Source organism: Lutra lutra, chromosome 17, assembly GCF_902655055.1.
Source record: "Lutra lutra chromosome 17, mLutLut1.2, whole genome shotgun sequence".
Classification (NCBI taxonomy): Eukaryota; Metazoa; Chordata; class Mammalia; order Carnivora; family Mustelidae; genus Lutra; species Lutra lutra.
The window spans coordinates 13,261,913-13,285,340 of NC_062294.1; the positions used below are offsets into that span (position 1 = coordinate 13,261,913).

At 39.9% G+C, this 23,428-nt stretch overlaps 1 protein-coding gene across 1 annotated transcript in view; it reads right to left on the reverse strand.

Moving 5' to 3' along the window:
* The window catches only part of HYDIN (HYDIN axonemal central pair apparatus protein), a 403,917-nt gene that overhangs the window by 284,288 nt on the left and 96,201 nt on the right, over positions 1-23,428 (reverse strand). The window contains exons 4-7 of the mRNA XM_047711407.1: positions 19,389-19,546; positions 17,236-17,358; positions 11,168-11,287; positions 7,487-7,621 (exon numbers count right to left, since the gene is read on the reverse strand). Coding sequence (XP_047567363.1) covers positions 7,487-7,621; positions 11,168-11,287; positions 17,236-17,358; positions 19,389-19,523 — 513 coding nt within the window. The 5' untranslated portion in view covers positions 19,524-19,546. The remainder of the gene's footprint in view (positions 1-7,486; positions 7,622-11,167; positions 11,288-17,235; positions 17,359-19,388; positions 19,547-23,428) is intronic.

The window sequence follows — 23,428 nt, forward strand, 5'->3', positions numbered from 1 at the left end:
TGAAAATGGCAGATTTGACTTTGTGAGAAGGGAGAAGAATGAATCTTGATTTTTATATTAGCTCCACGATAGAGAGCAAACATGGCAATAATTCTGTCCTTCACAGTCTCGGGCAAAGGAAAATGGGATTCTCTCCTGCAGCCAATGACTCTCCAGGCATTCATCAAAGGCAAGAGTGGTTAGACCCTCAACAATCCTCCCTCTGCCTTTCCTCCACTCCTAAAGCTGATGGAAGAATGGCTAGCACAGAGTAAAACTGGAACTATATTTGATTAGGACTCAGTGAACTTAATCTTTGGTGTCCCTGGAAAATGTTATGGATTCTCTAACCACTTAAAGTATTTATTAAATATGATCTCAATCTGAAATTCTTCCCTCTGCAGGGAAGAATCAGTTCTGAAGTCCTAATCAGTTTGAAAACGAGACTGGTCAGGCACCATGGGCCTTACCCTTTACCACCGACTCTTCATAAGACTCAGCAGGGTTCTCGGCTTCCTGGTGGCAGTTACATTTCTCTGTCTATTCAAAGAGAATGGCCTCTGACCTTTGGCATGAAAAGAGACCTGAGACTTCCGAATTTATTTTGACCATTTTTATCCGTAGTGTATGGTGATAATGTGGTTGCTTTCTGATTCATGTAGAAATGATCCACTTAAGGTAATTAACTTCCCCTGTAACTTTTTGCTTTCCAAGTTACCCCCAGATCTACTAATCCACCAACACCCATATCCGTCTACTCTGCCTTCACTCCTGTTCCTAAGCTCAACCCCTGTCCTTGTGCATTAGATCTCAATCCCTCTAGCTCACTCCAGGATTTTCCTGAAGCATCTGTTTTCCCACTTTACTGAACACTGACACATTAGGATAGCTTCCTCTTAAATATTAACTAACCTACCCTTGAGCCCAACATCCACCTTCAGCTACTCCCCCATTTTTCTAATTATCCTTGACAGCAAAACCACTCACAGGTGTTCCTTGTGCTCAATATCACCACCTCCTCGCCGTCCATTCTCTCTTCAACCCACCCGATTAGGCTTCTGTATACAGCATTCCACAGACTCTCTTCCTGCCAAGGTCACTAATGGCTTTGATAAATCCAGTGGCTAACTCAACATCCTTATTCTATTCTACTTTTCATAGCTTTGGACATAATCCAAAGTTGATCTCTTCCTCCTTTTTGAAATACTGCATCCATTTGGGACTCCAGAGCACTATAATCTTCTGGTTTTCCTCCGACTTCATGACCACCCCTTCTTAGAAGCATCTTCTACAGGCACCTCCTCCTTTTCCCAACTTCTTTATGCACACTCGCTCTCAACATCAGCTCATCCACCCGTTGGTGGAAAGGATCATCTTATATGATTTTCAAATATTTGTCTCTAGCCAACATCTCTCTTTGGCCACAGATAATTGTGTCCAATGGCCTATTTGGTATTTCCACTTCGAAGCTTAAAGGGAAGTTCCAACTTAATGTATAAACACCAGATTCCCTGAATCCTTCCAATTCCCAACTTTACTCTCACCCAGCCTCACAAACCTGCTTTCCCTCCATTTTTCCCTATCTCAGTAAATGGCACTGCCGTTCAGTCAGCTGCTTGCCAAAACACTAGGAGTCAAATTAGACTCCTTTCTCACACGTATTATCCAATCCCTTGGCAAATCCTGACAGCTCTACCACAAAAATGTGTATCCTTTGTCCACCTACTTCCCACACCTTTGCTGTCACTATCCTGGTTGAAATCATCCTCATCTTTTACCCCAACTATTAAACAGCCTCTTATGCCTGTAGTAAACAGGGTTGGATTCTGGTGCATATAACAGGAAACAGAAAAAATCAGAGCAACTTAGATTAGACAGACAGAAGTTTATTACTCTCCCATAAACCAGTTCACAAGTAAGCTGGCTGGATTGGGATGATGGCTCCACAGTGTCCCCAGAGACCCAAATTCCAAACTTCTTGCTCTACCATGACTGCACTCAGCATCTACCCTCAATGTCGGCCCATGCAGCACAGTAACTCTTGGGATGCCAGCTATTTCTCCCAGCTGGGCAGCAGGCCGAAAGGAGAAGGCAGAGAGGCAAAAGGAAGCACCCGCACGCTGAGTCAGCTTTCGGCGAGCACACACCTGGAAACCTCGCTCACGTCTCTGGCCAACACACAAACACACATAGCTGTCAAGGAGGCTGGGGGAAATGCAGTCTTATCTTTTAGGCAGCAGGGACTCCAATCCCAATTTGAGATTCTCTTAGATGACAAGGATGGGCAACTCGCTGCCACACCTCACACTCCCTTCAGTCTATCCTCATGCAGCAACCAGACGGATCCCAAAATGCAAGGCAGAGATGGCATTCCTAAGCAAAACCCACCTGGGGAGGTAAAGGAAAAGGATTCCATTTGTATCTTATCTTTCCTGGAGGAGTTGCACCTCAGGATCCTCAATGGATCATTACAAAACCAGAACAGAATGACAGACATTTTTTGCCTCTTGATGTAATACAAGAGAAGAACCAACCACCTAAGAATTCTCGCCTCCCCGCAAATCAAATATAAATCCAGTCAAGCCTCTAGATGTAACCACCAGTTTACAGGAAACGTAGGGGATAGAGGACCATTTGGCAGAACCTGACGGGGATGCATTCAGGTCTTTGTTTGGACCCTGACTTAAGCAAACCAACTTAAAAAATATCTACCTATATACATACATACGTGTATGTGTGTATGTATATGTATATGTGTATATGTATGTGTATATGTATACGTGTATCTATATCTATCACCCAGATTTCCAAGTTTTCAGCACCGGAGCAGTCATGCTTCATCTATCCTGCTCCTGCTCCACGGATTTTGTAGTAAACCACATACACCATACCATTTCCTCTGTAAATACTTTGTTATTTGTCTCTGAAAGATAAGGACCTTTAAAAAGTTAACGTAACCACAATACTGTTACCATACCTAAAAAATTACAGTAGCTCCTCAATATCGTCAAATGTCCAGTCACTATCCAGTTCTTCCCAGTTGAGATACATCTAGCTATCATTTTCCAGCAGGTCCCTCCACGTCCGCCACATGCCTCCCCGCTCTTCCCTGAGCCTGCTGTCAAGCGTGTTTCAGCCACAGGCCTTTGTAGTTGCTATTCCCTCTCCCCGACAAATGTCTTCCCACGGATGTGCGCAGCTTAATTTGGTTCTCTGCTCAGTGTCACCTGAGCACAGAAGGCTTCCCTGACCCCCCACCCCACTGAAAAGAAACAAGAGCCCATCACTCTCTATTCTCTACCATGTCAGTAGCTGACATTCCATTATATATCTGCCTGTTATTCATGGAGGAACATAAGCTCCATGAAGGCCAAAGCTTGTTTTGTTCTCCAGTGGGTTCTGGCTCATAGAACTAGTCCTGGCCTAGAGTGAATGAAAGAATATTACTCATTTTTAATATCTTCATTTGGGTACTAAACTATCAAGAGTTCTTCACAAGGAGAATTCCCACTAGCCTTGTTAGCTTTATTACAAAACGATGTTTATCAAGTTCAGAATTCTAAACAGTAGTGACAGACACTCACTGAAGATGTGACATAAAATGGAGAAAAACAAGAAAAAGTGAAGGTCTAATACATTCATGGCACAAAAAGATATTTGAGCCCTTTTTAAATGTTCTTGCTTTGATCATCTGTAGGCCATCCTCAAGTTGAAGAAACTTCCCTAGATCTTCTTGAGATTAGTTTTTCTTACTTATATTACTCAACAAATATTTACTGCATGCTTCATATTTGTCAGGCACTGTGCTAGGCACTCAGGTGATGGGATGACTCACACAGACTTAGGGAGGGCGAATTCCAGGCAAGAAGAAGACAAATCCCTATCACAGTTTTTGCCAACAAAAATGGTTGATTCTGGAAAATTTTATGGTATCTATACTTTAATTAAAGACACTGACAATATAATTCATTATCATTGTATACCTAGATAGCATAAAATATGTTAACGTTAACATTTTTCTAGTCTTCTTGGACAATTTTTAAATTTTATAGTAGCAAACCAGGAAACTATTTTGACAACACATTGTATTTTTCCTTAAAACATAACAGCAATAAAATTGCTCTTTAAATCACCACAATCATATCCATATGACAATTCTATAGTAAACAGATGCTTTCTTAAGTCTAAGGAAGCACCCAGTTTTGCTTTCCTACAAAAGCCTAATACTTTTCATTCTCCTTCTAATAGTAAAGATATAAATTCAAGAGGTCAAGGAAAGTGCAAGGCTCCAGAATTTTACAGTGTAATGAGAACACTAATATATCGCTACCACATTGACATACACCAGGATTATTAGATTAATAAGATATCAGATCTTTTTTTTTTTTAAGTCTGTTTGACAAGAAGAGATAAGGAAAGCCAGAGTGAATCTGCTGCACCTGTTATCTGGGCCCTTGGCATTCTTAACAAGTGAAACCCCAGGAAGCCAGATTAAAAGATGACAGGGAAAAATGTAAATTATATCATCATCTTCGACGGGCTAATATACATGGGTGCTGAAAATCCAATTGAAAGGGGACTGGCTTGTTAAGCTGTGGCATGCTGCAATTTACATATCTCGCCCTCCAGATGTGAGGAGGGTAAATGAGAATGGAGTGTGCTCACATCGGCAGGGGATAAGGAAGAAAAGTACATATGTATGTTGCCTATCAATTTGGCCCACTGAAGAGAAAGTGACACGGTGAAAAGACTGACTTCTCTCTGCCCTGAAATAAACCTGGCTCCTGTACCATGTTCTGGAACGGCACTGCAGACAGCACGACTCACCCTTGCTGGTCATTCTGTGCATGGGTCTCCTGGCTTTCCAATGGTGAGTGAATGCAGATGCCCAGATGACCGGCAGAAACTCCTAAGAAGGGACCCTGCTGATGGGGCACGTGCAACAGGATCTTGGCAGAAAGGGGGACTAGAGTTAGCAGCAGGAGCTTCCCCAAATTCCCACCATTAGTCTTAGACAAGCCAGCAAGAGGAGAAATCACAATATTTTAGAAAAATACATTCTGTAAGTTATATTATAGCTTGGAGTCCAAGCCCAGAAAAATCTTACTGTATCCAAAACTGGCTGCTTAAATTTCTCATAGGTAGCCATTGTTCTCACTCTGTGTCTCTTCCTATATGCATGTAGACTTTGATGACCATTCAAATACTTAGAAGAAACAGTAAGACAACTTTCAACTTAATTATTTTTTAATTAGGGGTTTGCCAATAGATAGGAGTTTGTCAATAAGATTTTTTTAATTAGGGGTTTGTTGGTGAAATGGAAAGGTAAGAAGGAATGCAAAAGTGAGGAGTAAGAAAAGCAGCCACAAAATATAGCCAAGTCATAACCCTCAACAGGAAGGTTAGCATTTCATAGTTACACAGTAAATACAAACATACCTAACATATATTTTGGTTATCTATTTGCTATATAGATAAGCATCAATAAAATCTTTCCCTTTCAGCTTCTGATTAGGGAAAGTTGAAAACATACACAAAGAAAACAAAAGAGTGTAACAAGTGCTGTGTTCCTGCCAGCCAGCTTCAACAAATATTCACATTCTGCCATCCTGGCTTCATCTAGATCTCCATCTACTCCCCCCTTCCATTGCAATTATTCTATTTTATAGTTTTTAAGGTAGAATTTAGATATATTAGAAAGCATAAATATTAAACATACAATTTTGACAAATGAATTCATCCATATAACCCACACACCTGTCACACATCTAGAAAATTCCACCTCCTCAGAAACTCCCGTGTGTTCATTTCTCAGCCAGACTCCCTACAGGTAGAACAATACTTATCCAACAGAAGACATATTTTTTCCAGCACAGAAAAGAAGTAAGGAACTCCAGCTCCTCGAATCCAGCAAGCTTTCTATTTCAAACTGCACAAAGGTTTCCTACCCAAATGACAGTGGAGGAATTTGACACCCAAACTAAATCCAGATACCAATCTCTTCACAGATGGTATTCAGATCTAGATCCTCAAGAAAAAAACAAGGACTGTGATAGCAGAGAACAATAGCACATCAAAAACCTTACTACTTCTGGAACTATTTATCTTTCCATTTATTTCCCTAGGGCCCCAGGCAAAATTATAGGTCTGTGAATACAACCCAAGAAATAGACAGTAACGCTACAGAGTGGCAGAATTATAACAGCAGCATTATTACAAGAGAATTTCTACCCACTCACTAGAGGGATACACACTTGGCCAACCACATGATATTCTCTATCCCTGCTCTCAGGAAGCAGGAATAGTAGCAATAGTGGCAGTAATACTGGTAATGGCATTAAAGCGGCTGATACGTATTAGTGATGAAGAAGCAGGGATTCAAAGCTGGTTCTTTCTGTCTCTAATATGCTTTTGTGGTTCTAACCCTAAGGGCACAATACAGACGAACACACACCATTAACATTATATATAACCTGACATTTTATTCTGCTTGTTTGAGCCTTGTTTTTGTCCTCACTCCTTCAATTATGCCGGTAAAAGCCCTTTCCTCCTCCCCACAAGTCCCCACTTTGGCCCACAGAGAAGAAAACTCAACCCACAGTTTTGAAATCCTGGAAAAGGGCTGGGGAGGAAGGCTCCATCCTCAGTCCCCCTTAGATGGTCCTTCCTTCTAGGAGGAACTGGAATTTCTACAACTGAGAGGGCTTCAGAATGGACTGGCTTGGGAACAGAGCTGGGCTGGTGTGGAGGGGAAATGGCCTGTTTTTGAACGTAGGCTCTTTCTGGCCTTTCGAGGTGTGGACAGGGCTGAGCGGACCAGGCAGGTCTCTGCTCTTGGCTCTAGCTGGTCTGCTTGGGCTTCAGTGGAGCTCTCCGGACGTCAGCCCCTCAGAGCCCAGTTATCTGCCAACACTGGGGAGCAAGAGAAGACTCTTTCCGGGCCTCAGGTACTGGCCACATTCTTTGCCATTAATAAGAATCCTACCATGATCAATACTTGGATCTTCGGTCTCTTCTAAACTTGTTAGAACCCAGGGAGGAGGGACACAACTAACTAAGATCCCAAATTTCCAAGAAGCCATATCTCTATCTTTTGCCTGCATCTAGAGCACACCTTTTACTTTTTGGTGACCCTCTGGCTCAGAGTCAAATATAAATATGCTGAGGTAGGTGAGGGGGGGTGGGGCAGCACCCAGAAAGATGACCCCTCTTTATACCCTGGCTACTTACAGCTCATGGAAGCCCTCGGGTCTCTTTGACAGTCCTTCCCTCATTCCCAGGGGTGCGCTGCCCCCTCCTCTCGGCCACCCTTACTGCTCCTCTAGCCACCCCCACCACTAATACCATCGACACCAACACCACCCCCTCAACACCACCAACTGCCACCAACACTATCAGCGACACAACTACCAGCACAACTGACAACAACACTGCCAGCACCAGCACCACCTCTGCAAATGTTCAGAATTACAAACCGCTAGTGACACGTATTCAACCGCTTTCCTACCTTGTTCTCCTCTGGAGAGAAGAGGATTCGGAATATGGATGGCACACCGGGAGCTACTTTGTGGCCGGAATCTTTGGGGCTGATGACTTTAAAGTAAGGTGAACTTTCCCCAGTAACTTTCACCAACCTTGGAATCTGCAAGAGAAACACACCACAGTGGACACTGTGCCTGTGAAAAAGCAGAAGCCAAAGCATGGGCTTTGCTGTCCACCAGGAAATCTCCATCGGCTTCTCATTAGCCACGCATGACCTTGGTCAAGGCTTAACTTCCGTTTCAGCTGTGAGAGGAGATGACTCACTCAGTGCATTTGAGCTTTAATTTTTACTGAAGTTATTATTCATTTTTATTGTTATTGCAAGCCTTTGTTCACTACATCATTTAAATGATACGGGCGCCTAGGTGGCTCAGTAGGTTAAGTATCTGCCTTTGGGTCCAGTCATGAACCTATGGTCCTGGATGGTGCCCCACATCTCCCTCTCCCTCTGCTGCTCCCCCTGCTTGTGCCCTTGCTCTCTCTGTGTCAAGTAAATAACTAAAATCTAAATAAATAAATAAGACCATGTTTGAAGAGGAACTGCTTGATCAGCTAAAACCCTACCCACCCAACAGAGGTAAGCTGGATTTCCCAACATTTGAGAAGTGCTCCAGGAGAAGAATTCACACTTCCTTCATGCCTGCTGTGGACCACCCCCTGCACATAAGGCACGGCTTAATCCTCTCAATATCCTCGGAGCTACCTTATGACCCCCGTTCTACAGACGTGGAACAGGACACTTGTCCTCAGTGTCCTTCAGCAAGCCCCAGCCTCAGTCCACCTTCCATCTGGGGCACAGTCCTCAGGAGACACCACTGTGAGCAAGAACAGAGCAATAGCACGGGGTCCCCAGGCCAGTGTCAGAATGGCTTCAAATAGCTTCTCCTTCTCTTCAAGTCCTCCTCTTCTCTGCTTGCCTTGCCCAGAGAACGTATCTCTGTTTATCTAACACAGTCTAAGCAATAAAAGACATACAAATGCAAGGAGAATGGGGGTGGAGATTCCAGGGACACAAGGAAAGGGAAATGATTTTTCTTTTTTTTTTTTTTGAAGACTCAAAGGGGGCAGAACACAGTGAACTATATAGTTAAAGGTGACGGAGAAGTCTCGGGTGCAAAATGAGGGCAAAAGAACCCCCACAACTCTCAAAACTGAAACCTAGATGGGCAAAGAAAGAAGAAATGCAGAGAGAGAATTCAGACAGATGCTAAGGCTAGGGAGTGGGGGTTAAGGAAGAGACACGTGAATGTGATAGGAGTCCATCTGGCTTTCCTGGTAAGGGGAAGGTGCAGTGTCATTTATGATGGACAGAACGACACTGTGGAAGGTTGCTGGGAATACTTCTGGCAAAAGCAGAATCATAGATTAAAAATGAAAAAGGAAAATACCAACAACAGTACGTAATAGTAATAGTAATGACAATAATAATGGTTTAGTGCTTCCTATGTGACAGACACTGAGCTGAACGCTTTGCGTTCATTACCTCATTTAATATTCCACACAGTTGATTGAAATGGGTACTATTAGTACCACCGTGGCCCAGAGTAGTGAAGCGACGGTCTGCAGCTGGGAGACAGCTCGGCTGGAATCCACCTAATTAGTCTGACTCTAGAGTCTGGGTGCTAATGATTATATCCTAAGTAGAATCAAGTTGAGCCTTGTAGAGGGTTCATAGCTTACTCCCACCTTGTAATGTGAGATAGAGAAATAATGACCAAACAGGCTCTATCTTTTGCATTCAGTGCCAATGAGGAAGGAAATAAATGGCAAATAAGATAGAAAGCATTTTTCTGTGCCTCTATTTATCCCAGCAGTTCTTTATGAGTCCATGAACTAAGGAAGTAGAGAAGCAGGCTTGTTCTTGGGTGAGTTACCCAAGGATAAGCCTGCCTAGGCTAGAGAAATCAATCTACTTTTGGTAGCTGGGCTTTCCCTGGATGAAGACCTTCCTTTCATGAGGTCACACTGTAGCAGCATCGAACCAAGAGGTACTGGGTTATCCATGAGAACTTAGTGCCCCTTGGCAGACAAAACTTACAAATGGCCTATACCCTTTACTTGCTCATATTATACCCACTGGCAATCATTTCTTGTTTAGGGCCAAGGAAGAGTGATCAAAATGTCCCTTGGGCTAGCTCCTGTCTTTAAGAGCCTTAAAATACTTGAGCAAGAGTCAAAAAGTCATGGAGAAAGGGAAAAAGAGAACTGGAATTGACAAAGGGAACTGGTTGGCAGCCTATATGAAAAGAGAGAGTCCTGATGTCTATGGAATACATCTCTTCTTGAGGTCTAGGGGCATAATTCTGAGCATCTCAGATTCTTTTTCTTCTCTCTGCCTACCCTTTTAACTTCTGTCCCTTGAGCTTCTCTTGCTAACACTCCTGTAGCCAAGAACTAAATATACCATTTTCTCCAGAGTCTGACTTTGCTGTCACCACATCACCCCATTGATCTCTGAAAGGCATCAGTGATTCCTTTAATGAGCTATTGTACCAAATATAACTAAAAGTTTTCTTGCATAGTCTTCATTTATTTTCCTTCTTTTTCTTACAGCTAGAATTTTTGTCTCCACATTCTTGAACTCCTGAGGTATTCCTACCTGTCTTCACATCTGAAGTTCAGTATCTCTCAGATGCCTTCCTCTCCTTCTGATTACTTTTCACATTTAACTGTGCTTCATGCTGACTTCCCACATTATTCTTTCTTCCATTATTGTTAGATGTCAAGGACCTCTTCAGGCACTTAATACCTTTTCTTGAAGTAAACCATAATTTATCTCTAGCGGGGAAAAAGGCATATGGATGGAGAAGAAACTCTCAGTTGCCACAACAAAAGGCCAAGGTATAGACAGTGCAAGCAGCTGTCCAAAATGATCTGTAGACAAAAATCTGAAGGCTATCTAAGGTAGAAAGGAGGAGAATGAAAAAGGAGAAAGGGAGATATATCTGTTTTGAAGTTTGGAGAAAGAAAAAGGAGAAAGGGAGATACATTTGTTTTGAAGTTTTTTAAAAAGTACAATTTATAAAGTATAAATAATTTACCTCAACAACTGCAATTCATATGAGTAGAGTTTACAGGGGCTCTAATGCAGAAAACATAAATATATGTTTTACCCCGTCTTGAATGAAAACCTAGCTAAACTGGTCACACATAAGAATTCCATGACATTTGGGGCACCTTGGTGTCTCAGTTAGTTAAGCAGCCAACTCTAGGTTTCAGCTCCTGTCATGATCTTGAGGTCATGAGATCCAGCCCCGAGTTGGGCTCCATGCTTAGAGAAGAGTATGCTTAAGGCTCTCTCACTCCCTGCCCGTAACCCTACCACCACCGTTCACTCTCTTTCTCTCTAAAATAAATAAATAAACATTTTTTTTAAATTGCGACATTTACCTAGCTAGTAATTTACTCAACAAAATGTTACTATACATATTGGGAGTTGATCATTTGGTGGACACTGATCTGGGCCAGAACACACATGAGTAAATCAACATAATATTGTCTTCATTAAACTTATAGTCAAAGGGCATGTTTTTAATCTACTTTTCTAGGTCTCTCAAATTAAAAAATTCATCTAAGACCCTATAGGATCCCACTTTATTTAATCCCTTATATATCCATGAAAGGTACATCCAGCAAACATACTCACTTTGTCATTATTCCTCAAAATGAGTGGAACTTCATAGACTTCACAGGGAGTATAGTTCTGAAACACAATTTCTGATGGAAAGGGCTGGAATAATGCCTGATCCAGGTCAACTCCTGAGGACTGCATTGAAAAGTAAATTCATTATACAGTCCCACAGTGGCAGAAATGACAGGGCAATAAATGAAAATACTACATAGACGTATGGATGTTAATACTAAAAACATACAAAACACTCAAAGGGGTAACTACTATAGGCAATAATTGTTATAAGTACTGAAGTTATTGTGAACAACTTGTTTAATACAAAAGAAAGTAGAAGATTTGGTCCTCATTTTAAAAATACAGGCTAATTAGAACACCAACCCAAAACTTCCATTTACAGCAATGGTGAATAAGGTCATGATTTCCCTATGAAAATAAGAAGAAAAACTCTAGGGGCGCCTGGGTGGCTCAGTGGGTTAAGCCGCTGCCTTCGGCTCAGGTCATGATCTCAGAGTCCTGGGATCGAGCCCCGCATCGGGCTCTCTGCTCAGCGGGGAGCCTGCTTCCTCCTCTCTCTCTGCCTGCCTCTCTGCCTGCTTGTTATCTCTCTCTGTCAAATAAATAAATAAAATCTTTAAAAAAAAAAAAAAAGAAGAAAAACTCTATCAACAAATATCTGTGTGAAGGAACTGAAGAGCTTAACAAGACAGCACAATCTAATGTTAAAAGTATGAATTATCTCAAGCTATTAGCTTAGGTAGAATCCAATAGGTTTTGAGCATTGCCATGTTTCCTTGAAATTTTAGAATATTCCATGTTGCTCTGTGAGTACACAGTTGCACCCTGGGGCACCTTAGTATAGTCTGCAAAATGAAGATGTAAGCATCCATCTCAATAATTTAGAAAAGCAATAGCAAACATAAAAAAATATCCAAACAAAATGAAAAAAATGATATAACCAAAACAATAAAAATTCATAAAATGGAAAGTAACTACAGAAACAACAGAGCCAAAAGTCAAGTCTTTAAAGACTAATAAAATTGATAAAATATCTGGTGAGTATGATCAAGAAAATAAGACAGAAGTCACAAAGAGCCAATATAAAGAATGAAAATAAGGACATTACAACAGAAACTGAACTAACTGAAAAGATAATAACTGGGTATTATGTCAAGAAATGTGAAAATTTAGATTAAAGTTACAAATCCTAAGAAAATACAATTTATCAACACTAGCACAAGAAGAAATGGAAAATATGAGCAGTTCTTGAACTACGAAATTGAATCTGTAAGTAAAAACTTTTGATAGAGAAAACGCCAGCCCAAATAACTTTACAGGCAAATTCTAGCAAACATTTAAAGAAAAAGCATGAATATTATAGAAACTCTCCCAAAGGAAAGAAACAAAATTAATATATCCCAAATTGATGATGGTAGCACAACTTTCTTATAACTAAGAAACATAGCGGGAGAAAGGAAAACTATAGCTTAATCTTAGTTATATACAATAGGGTTTTTTTTTCTTTTAAGGAACAAAACATTAGTAAACTGAAACCCACAAGATATAAAAAGGATAACATATCATGACCAAATTGGGTTTGTCTCAGAAGTTCAAAGTTGTTTTAACATTAGAAATTGATTAAAAAGGGGGCACCTGAGTGGCTCAGTGGGTTAAGCCTCTGCCTTCAGCTTGGGTTATGATCTCGGGGTCCTGATTAGGCCAGCATTGGGCTCTCTGCTCAGCGGGGAGCCTGCTTCCCCCTCCCCCTCCGCCTGTCTCCCTGCCTGCTTGTGATCTCTCTCTCTCTGTCAAATAAATAAATAAAATCTTAAAATATATATATATATATATATATATACACACACATATAAATAAATAAAAAAGAAAGATATATATACATATATAAAGAAAAAAATACATATATATAAATCTTAAAAAAAAATATATATATATATATATAGTTTTGGGGACCACCTGGGTGGCTCACTTAAGTGTCAAACTCTTGATTTTGGTTCAGGTTATAATCTCAGGGTTGTGATATCAAGCCCCCCAATAGGCTCTGCCCTGGACATGGAGCCTGCTTATAATTCTTTCTGTCCCTCTGCCCCCTTCTGCCACTGTTTTTATTATAGATATACAATTCATATTTATATAAAAATATATATATATGGCAATTAAATACCATGTTTTGGATTTGAATAAACTGACCAATGGTGTGGAAAAGTCCAGAAACAGATCACTGGACCTATGACAGAGGCCTTATAGTGCAGAGGAAACAATGGATTTCAGCATAAATGACAGACTCCAAGATGGACTTCGTATAGGTTTTAAGTGGCAGCTTGAGCTCCCTTCCCCACCCCTCTTGCCACAAATAACCAGGGTTAAGATATACCCAGTGAGAATGTCCACAATTTCAGATCTCAGGTAAGGCTTGCACTATTCAGACCTCTTAAGCAGGTGGCATACTCTGATAGGCAAAACCACCAACTCCTTATTTGGAATACTAGGAATGGCAATAAGAAATTACCTGTATGCCATTTGGCACCAGGAAACAGTAGGGAAGGCAGGGCCTAATGGGCAACACATAATTTCACATGTTTATAGGAAGGAGTTTTTCACTGAGGCAGGCTAGGAGAGAAGGATTCTGATTCCTAAGGGTCCCCACAAGTCACAACTCTGGGAAAAGGCTAACACAGCTCATCCTTCCTTCCTTCCTCTCAGCCCCCTTCTAAATAAACACATGCACACAATCCTCTTTCATAAAATGCTGTGCTGAGAATCATGAAGGATTCCTACTGGTCTGGGGCACCACTAGGACATGCCTCAACAAGAATTTCCTGCAGATCACAAGTCTGGGAAAAATGCCCTTTTTCCCTCCAAAAATGAGTGGAAACAATAATAGTAATATCTTGATAAATCAAGATCAGGGCAAAAATATTCAAGGAAAACAAAGGAATAAAGAAAATGGCAAGTGAAGAACAGTTAATAGGAAAGTTGCCATGAACCAATGAAAATATTGACTACACTGTTTGACTATAAACCCAAAAGACATAATGGAAAAAAAATATGAAACCACAAAGCAAATAATTAAGAGGCAGGGAGGACTTAAGCAATCAAAGTGATGAAAAATTCATGTGTTCATTCATAAATACTAATTGAGTTTCCAATATTCTCCAAATGTTAAGCACATAGTAGTGAGCAAAGCCAACAAAGCCCTTGCCCTCATGAAGCTGACATTCTTGGGGAAATGGATAAAAAATAAAGAAATGTATAATATGAGGTCAGGCAGTGATTTGGCTACAGAGAAAACTAACAGACAAGGAGAGAGTGTGAATGCAGGGTGTATGCTCTTTTCAATAGGTGTCAAGGGAGAGCCTCTCTGAGGAAAATACATCCAAGCAGAGATCTAAGCAAATCCTGCAAAGATCTGAGAGAATAGATTACAGTTAGAATGACTAGCAGGTGCAAAGGTCCTGAGGTGTGGATTATCATTGAGTGTTTGAAGAGCAACAAAAGGGGAGGGGGCACAGCTAGAGAGAATGAGCTAGGGAAGAGTGGAAGAAAAGAGGTCTATGAGGGAAATAGGATTAGACAATGAAGGACCCTATAACTCTGAGGGTAAGAGGAAGCTGTTGGATGGCTTTACACATGGAAGTAACATGTCCTAGTTTACATTTTAAAAAAATCATTCTTTCTTCTTTGTGCAGAATTGATGATGGGGGAATGAGATGGAAACATGGAGACTATTTCAGTAGTCTAGAGAATGGTGGTTTGAACTGGAAGGGTATTGGTGCAGCTGGTGAGAAGCAGTTTGACTAAAGCCATATTTGTGAAAGCAGAAGTTTATAGCACTTGTCATTGGATTTCATATAAGATGAAGGAAAAAAAGAGGCATCAGAGATAATCCCAAGGTAGGTTTCTGGCCTGAGAAAATATATACTAGATAGAGGAGACAAAAGAGATAAGATTGTGTCTTTAGGGAAGGAAGGAAACACAAAAATTAGAGCTTGAATATTTTAAGTCTGAGCCGCCAATCATTCATTGGGCTGAATAACTGAGCCAGAGTTCAGAGGATGGGCCACAGCAAGATAAACAGTTGTGAAGGTAAACATTTAAAAAAGTATAATTTAAAGCCTGCTTTTAGAATGGGGTCACCTGAAGAATGAGTTCAAAAGAAAAACAAGTTCAAGGACCAAGTACTGGGGACTTCCAACATTTAGTGATCAGGAACAGGAAAGTGATTCAAAAAATAAAAGAAGATAAAAACAACCAGTGAAGTAGGAAGAAAATAAAAGGAATATGATACTGAGCTACAAGTAAATAAAAAGGGAACTGAGACAAATGCTGTGAGACAATCCAGAAGTGTTGAACTTGTCAAACTCAAGGATGAATGATAAGAGAAACACATATACACAAGATTCAAATTAAAGAACATAGAGGATAACCTGATGGAAATAATTACAATGAAATGGAAATGAACAGAAAATTAAAAATGGTTGGCAAGGGAATACAATATGTAGAAAGGTAGACAAAGAAGGTCCAACATATTCATAATTGACAGTCCTCAAGAAGAATGAAAAATGGCAAGAACAAATACTGGGTCATTCAACAAAAACTTTCTAGAAGTAAACTAAAGATACATGGTAGTATCTCAAGAAAAGTTTAGTCATGTCTTAATAAAATTACTGCATACTAAATTAGAATAAACAGTCTTTGGCCATAAGAGCTAAAAGACTGACATATCTCTAGTGGGATAAATCAAGCTGGCTTCATCACACTTCTGCATACCATTATGCATCATATTTCTGCTTACCATTAAAGCTAGAAGGTAGTGAGGAAAATGCCTGCACAGATTTTATGGGGAAAATGTGTGACCCAAGAATTTTAAACCTAACAAATCTGAAATTTTATATAAAGGCAATAGGCATACATTGTTAAACAAAAAACCAAGGAAGTATAGTATCCATAGGCTCTTCTTGAAGAGACTGGTGAAAGATGACTGTCGCCCAACTAAGAACAAATAAAACTCCAGAAAATAAAGTAAAAATAACCAAATGAGTTGAGAAAGAAAGAGGAGAAATGATGAGATAAAGTAAAGTGTACTAATTATGTCATCCTTCATAGCATGGGTCAAAATATGTTAACACACACACAAGCAGTACATACAGGAAAATATGCAGGAAAATAAGGCTGGTCTTAGTTATGCAATGGGAAAGGAGAAAAGAGCCCTTGATCAGGATAAGTTAGTATTGGGAGAAGCCATGCTACTGGCCTCAAAGAAGAGAAGAAACCATAACTAAAGCTAGCAAGGCTCAGAGAAAGAGCAAATTTTGTGCAGATCCTACACAGGGAAGGCAATGGTGCTGCAGCAAGTGCAGAAGAGCCTCAGGAACTCACTCATCATGGGGGAAAGATCTCTGAAAATCTCTCAGGATTAGCCCGGGGAAGCCTTTGAGAGGAGGCAGATTTCCATCAGTTTGACTAATGGAGGTTCATACCATAATTTGTACATAAAAAGTAAAGCATCTAATTCAAGAAATTAATTTAAAAGTAGGAAATAAGACCTTATTTTATAACCATATACTCCTAAAGCCTGGAATTCATGGTTTACATTAGAATATAAAAACAGGTTAAAATAACTATTCTTTAGAGACTAAACGAATACATTTGCTATTGGAAGAGAGCCAGAACAGATAACAAATGCAGCCTTTAATAAACAATTCCACCTTCTTCCTTTCTAGTGATGACAGCTCAGGGAAGATGGGATTTCTTGCTGTGTTAAGAAGATGACTTAACTGGATTTGGCCACTATAATCCTTGGAACTACTTCTGACTTATAAACAATAGCATCCAGAAGTAACTAAGAAACGTGACTAGTCAAAAGTTATTTGTACTTATTAATTATAATTCTATCCATATTAAATCAACAAATATCAAGATCAAAAGAGGTAGAAAAAGAATATATAACACAAACTCAATAAGGAATTAGCCCAGAAACAATAACCATGACTTAGTTCCTGTTGTTCTAGAATGTTCACATTATTCCAGAGCCTGCCTCATAAGCAAGTATGACAGGAGGCAGCTACCTTTTGATGCGTTTCCCCCATATCTAAAAGTTCGATGATCTGTGGTCGGCACATCAAACGTGTATCAGCCAGTCTCTGCTCTGTGGTAAGGGACATTTCCTTCAGGAATTCCGAGGGTGTCAGCTAGATTAAAGAATAAAAAAATAAAAAACAGCTGAAGATTCATAAATGGTTATACTGAAAAAGTGTTTTCGTAAGTGCCAGTAATGAATAATTTGTGTTTGCAGCTTTCAGGATAATTGTGGAATGCCACTAAGTTCCCTTATGAAATATTTAAATTAACTAAATAATACAAGAGAAGTACCTGTGCACTTTTGAGCTCTTTGCACACTAATTTGAAATGACATGCGATTTTGAAGAAATCACACAAAAGAAACTGGGGGGTGGGGAGTCAAGAAATTGCACTGGAACATATCCAAAGAGTTTAACATTTACGCTCAGAAGAAGCATCTGAGCATACAACCCTACTTCCAAAAATCACTTCTAGTCTTCAGACCTGAGGAATATGAAATGCTTCTACTTCTCAGTTGAAGTTACAACAAGCAAGCAAAGTTTGGGTATTTAGCTATCCCACTACAGCAGGCTAAAGAGGAATCTTGTGAAATAGAAAGGATCTGGGGCACCTGGGTGGCTCAGTGGGTTAATTTAAAACCTCTGCCTTCGGCTTGGGTCATGATCCCAGGGTTCTAGGATAGAGCCCCGCATTGGGCTCTCTGCTCGGCGGGGATCCTGCTTCCCCTCTCTCTCTGCCTGCCTCTCTGCCTACTTGTGATTTCTCTCTATATCAAATAAATAAATAAAATCTTGAAAGAAAGAAAGAAAGAGAAAGAAAGGAAGGAAGGATGGATGGATGGATGGATGGATGGATCTAGGGAGTATGACTACACAGCTTAGGAATGAGTTTGAACTTTTTAGAAATCCCAGGAGCACGTTTAGACCTTGTTTTAAAAGAGCCCTAAGCCCATGATCAGATCCAGCAGCCACTCCTACTCACACCAAAACAGGAACACAAATGCTTTAACACTTTCTCATGTTATGAGAAAAAAAAAGGTAACCTATCATTTAAATAAGGGCATTTAAATAACCCAACAAGACTTATTTACCCAGGACCAGACACAATTATTTACTTATTGTTGTTCTGGAATGTTCCAGGGCTTGCTTTATATGCAAGGGGATGATGATCATTCACAGCAACATAATGCTTAAGTATGCACCAAGACTTTTAAAACAGCCAGAGGTATATAATTTAGCTGATTCGTTTCACCTTGGGTTAAAATCAATGCTCTTCAAAATCCCTACGAAATTAATTTCTGTGATTGAATCCATATAAATGAAAGCATATTTCTAATGCTGCTTCTTGTTTTTTTTAGGTTCTTTTTGATTGGAACCCAGATTTGAATACTGAAATGTTAAGAGGTATCAGCTGTGTCACAGTTTAAATAAAAATAATAAAGTCTTAAAAGCAAAAAGTCAGGAGTTTAAATATGAAATGATGACCACCACAAAAGAGAGTGATGATAGGTTTTATTTTTTTTCCTCGGAACATAACTTGAGTCTGGTTTTTAAAATTTGATGAATACTATCTTGAACTCTGTAAATTGTTACTGATGTTTTCTATAGCATGTAGTTTATAATTCCATTCTCATCACATTACTATAACCTGTTAAAAATAGAAGTATATTTTATTTTGAAGGACAGAGAAAAAGTGTATTTTTCCTTGATACCATATAGTCATCATTTTGATACTCTCTGTTCTACAAATATGCAAACAGAAATAACTCTTGCCAGTCAATAGGTATTACACTGTTGAGGTCAAAACCTATGAAATTCTGATACCTCATTGTTTTTGAACTACACACATGGCAGTCTCATAGGGTTCGACCTAACGTTTAGAAAACCATCATAATTTCATTGCGTAGTCTTACTTCAACTGATTAGCTTAAGCAATTCAAGTATCTACTTTGAGGCATGTAATTTCAAAAACTTCTTGGGCTTTTAAGAGGAGCCTCTGCCCCGCAGCAAGCTGCCATGTTACCTACAATGATATTGTCAATCAGTAATTCCCTGAGTTCTGAGAATGCCAAGTAGCAGCTGTCACCCTCCTGAGGAGACTGCATTAAGTCTTTCACACTTGAAAGTCTCAGGTACATTACCATTGGATTTGCTTCTTCTTTTGTAACCACCCTTGGACTCAAGGGTGGCAGAACCTTGCTTTGGAATCCTTTCAGCATTCTGACTAACCCCATCTGAACAGCCCCCATGGACTCCTCGAGTCTTCTACTGGTCATTTTTAGTTATTTCCTTCATTCACCTAGAAGTGAAAAAAAAGAGTTTTAGAACAAATACAGTTAATTCCTGAATACAGGTCACAATTTTTTTTTAAGATTTTTCAAATACAAAATGTTTAGAAAAGACTAATCTTCAAAAATATATCAAATGCTTGTAACAAATGCCTTAACTAGAGCAGTCTATTCCATGTAATTAGTCCAGGTTTAACCTTAGCCCAAAATCTAGGAATCCTTTTAGACAAACCAAGTAATTCTGGACTGAGCTCAAGGAAGACCCAGATATACATGTAGTTCCTACATTTGGTACTTTTATCCTCCCAGATAAACAAACACTGCCCAATAAATACACTTCATAGTTTGCTACTTTATACTTATTTGACAATTCTCTCTCATGACACCCTCCAGACAGAAAAAAACGTAAGGCTTCAGGCCTTCAAGCTGAGCAGAGACTAAAAAAGCAGTATGAGATAAGGAAGAGGAAGTTTCTAGAGAATTTTTGACGTTTATGGTCATAAATAAGTCATTAAACAGCCACTCTATATCTCAAAATCAAAGAGATAGGACATCTCCCCTCTATATATCCTTCTTTAGGCCTTTTAGTAGAACAGTTGCAACCATGGAGGCCCATTTGTGACGAGTGGGGATTTCCATTTTCAGTAATAGCTGGCTAGTTTATCCAACTCTGTGCCCAAAAAACACAAACAAACAAAAACTAAAAATGCTTGGATACAATGTCAAGTAAGAAACCATAAAAGTCATTAAAAAGCTCACAAGACAATAAGTCATTACCAGACCAAAACAGTGAGGAAAGAGGTACATAAAGAAAAATAGATCTGAATGAAAATGCCGTAAGGTACACTGAAGTAAAGCAGTAAAACAACCCAGGAAATGAATATAAAATGTTTTAAAGGGTAAAAAAGATCAGAGAACAAATGATTGAAATAGCAGACAGTCGGGGGCGCCTGGGTGGCTCAGTGGGTTAAGCTGCTGCCTTCGGCTCAGGTCATGATCCCAGGTCCTGGGTTTGAGCCCCACATCGGGCTTTCTGCTCAGCAGGGAGCCTGCTTCCTCCTCTCTCTCTGCCTGCCTCTCTGCTTACTTGTGATTTCTCTCTGTCAAATAAATAAATAAAATCTTTAAAAAAAAAAAAAGAAATAGCAGACAGTCAAAAAGAAGATCCAGTACATTATAACCAGAACCCATGAAGAAGAAAAATAACGTTCTAGAGTGGAACTAATATTTAAAACTATCATCTAATAAAAAGTTTCCCCCCCAAAAAGAAAACATAATGAAAAGGGACTGGTAGTTGTCTATGAAGACAGATGCAGATGGTCAACTCTAAGTTATATCTTAGCACAACTATTAGACTTTTAGAGAAATTTTTAAACTTCTCATACCTTCCAGGCAAAAAAGGTAAAATAACTTAGAGGGGCAAGAGAATTAGATGTCAATGGACCTTGAAAAAGGAACCTAAGAAATGGGAAAGTGAAGGACAATATTTTCCAAAATTTTAAAAAGTATGAGCCAGGGGCGCCTGGGTGGCTCAGTGAGTTAAAGCCTCTGCCTTCGGCTCAGGTCATGATCTCAGGGTCCTGGGATCAAGCCCCGCATCGGGCTCTCTGCTCAGCGGGGAGCCTGCTTCCCTCTCTCTCTGCCTGCCTCTCTGCCTACTTGTGATCTCTGTCAAATAAATAAAATCTTAAAAAAAAAAAAAAAAGTATAAGCCAAGAATTTTATATACAGCCAAGCTCTCCTTCAATTACCAAAGCTAAAGAAAGGGAGTTTTGAACATGTAAAAGCTCAGGGAAAATTGTGAACAAGTTCCCTTCCTGAGGAATGTAATAGAGGATGAGCTTCAGCCAACCAATAGATGACTGGGGAACCTCAACAAAAGGACTTACAATGAACATTTCATGTATTTAATTATAGAGTTGATTTTAATAATGAAGTTGAAGACATGAGGAAAAAATAGAATTTAAGCATATTTTCTGACAATCTTGAGAGAATGCAATTTTAAAAGAAGAGTAAAAAATAGAAAAGTAAAACAAGATCATTAACACTAACTATTAGGCAGGAGTCAAACTATTTACCCAGGTAGAATAAAGGAGCTTATGGGAATTATGGTAGAAAGCCCATAAGATGGCAGTCAATGACACCTGTTTCCAAGCACGCATGTATTTGCTAATACCCTGCCCTTGAGTGTGGGCTGTCCTTGGGTATTCTAACAAATACCATATAGCACAAGTGATGAATGTCACTTCCGAGATTACTTTTAAAGAGACTTGGATCCATCTTGGGTACTGTCTGGCACTCTCTCAGATCATTAACTGCCACACTGTGAGGACACTCAGAAAGCTTAGAGAGAGGCCCATGTGGTGAGGGACCATGCCTGCTAACATGACATGAGTGATCTTGGAAGTGGGTCTTCTGAGGCCTGCCAACAACCCTGTGAATGAGCCTGAAGGCAGACTTGCCAGCCCCATTTGAGCCTTTAGATGACTAGAGGCCCAGCCAACAGCTTGCCTGCAGATGCATAGCAGACACGGAGGAGGAAGCACCCAACTAATAAGCCACACCTAGATTCCTGACCCAGAGAAACTGCAAGAAAACTAATATTCACCGTTTTAAGCTACTAATTTTAGGGTAATTTATTATACAGCAATAAATTACTAATGTAGCCATTTTTAAAGGGTTTATATACCAAAAACTACTAAACATAAACCTTCCTAGATACCAAAAGAAATTAGAAAAAGCAAAGTAGCCATACTAAACAGAGAAAGACAATGAATCAACTGTGATGCATCTAATTGATACAACACAAGGTAAGATGGGAAGTGATGTCAGCAGCACACTGGAATGGGTGAGAGCCAACTTCAGTCTCCCACAAAAAGACCAACTAGAAACTACCCACAGACAAGATGCCTCTGTGAAAATCCCAGAACCCAGGGGTTGAGCCTGAAATACCCCCTTGGGTCACAGAGACATGGAAGAACCTCAAAAATAAGATGCTCAGTAAAAGAAGCCAGTCACAAAAGACCACGTGTTGTATGAGTCCACGCACATGAAGCGTCCAGAATGGGGAACTCTCTAGAGAGAAGGAATAAATTAGTGGTTGCTTAGGGCTGGAAGAAACGAAGGGATGGGGCAGGGGTTGATGGCTAAAAGGTATGGGTTATCTTACTAAGATGACAATGTTCTAAAGTGGACTGTAGTGATGATTGCACATATTTGTAAATACACTAAAAACTGCTGAGTTGTAGGTACACCTTAGGGATGAATTGTATGGTATGAGAGTTTTATCTCAATAAGGTTATTAAAAATACATTTTTTTTGTTTCACTGGAGAATTCTGTGAAGCATTTCTTTCTTTCTTTTTTATTATGTTATGTTAGTCACCATATAATACATCATTGATGTAGTGTTCCATGATTCAGTTTGCATATAACATGTTAAAACACGGGGCGCCTGGGTGGCTCAGGTCATGATCCCAGGGTCCTGGGATCTCTCAGCAGGGAGCCTGCTTCCCCCTCTCTCTCTGCCTGCCTCTCTGCCTACTTGTGATCTCTGTCTGTCAAATAAATAAATAAAATCTTTAAAAAAAAAAACATGTTAAAACATTTAAAAAATCAACTCTTTTTTTTTTTAAGGATTTGTTTATTTGAGAGAGAGGGAGCATGCACAAGCAGAAGGGGCAGGGAGAGATAAAAAAATCCCAAGCAGACTCCACACGGAGTGCAGAGCCCAATGCGGGGCTTGATCTCACAGCCCTGAGACTGACCTGGGCTGAAACCAAGAGTCAGTAGCTCAACGGACTGAGCCACCCAGGAGCCCCTAAAAAAAAAATCAATCCTTAAAAACTGAAAAACAACTGAAAGAAATGAACCTTGCTATCAAGCTGGTGTCGTA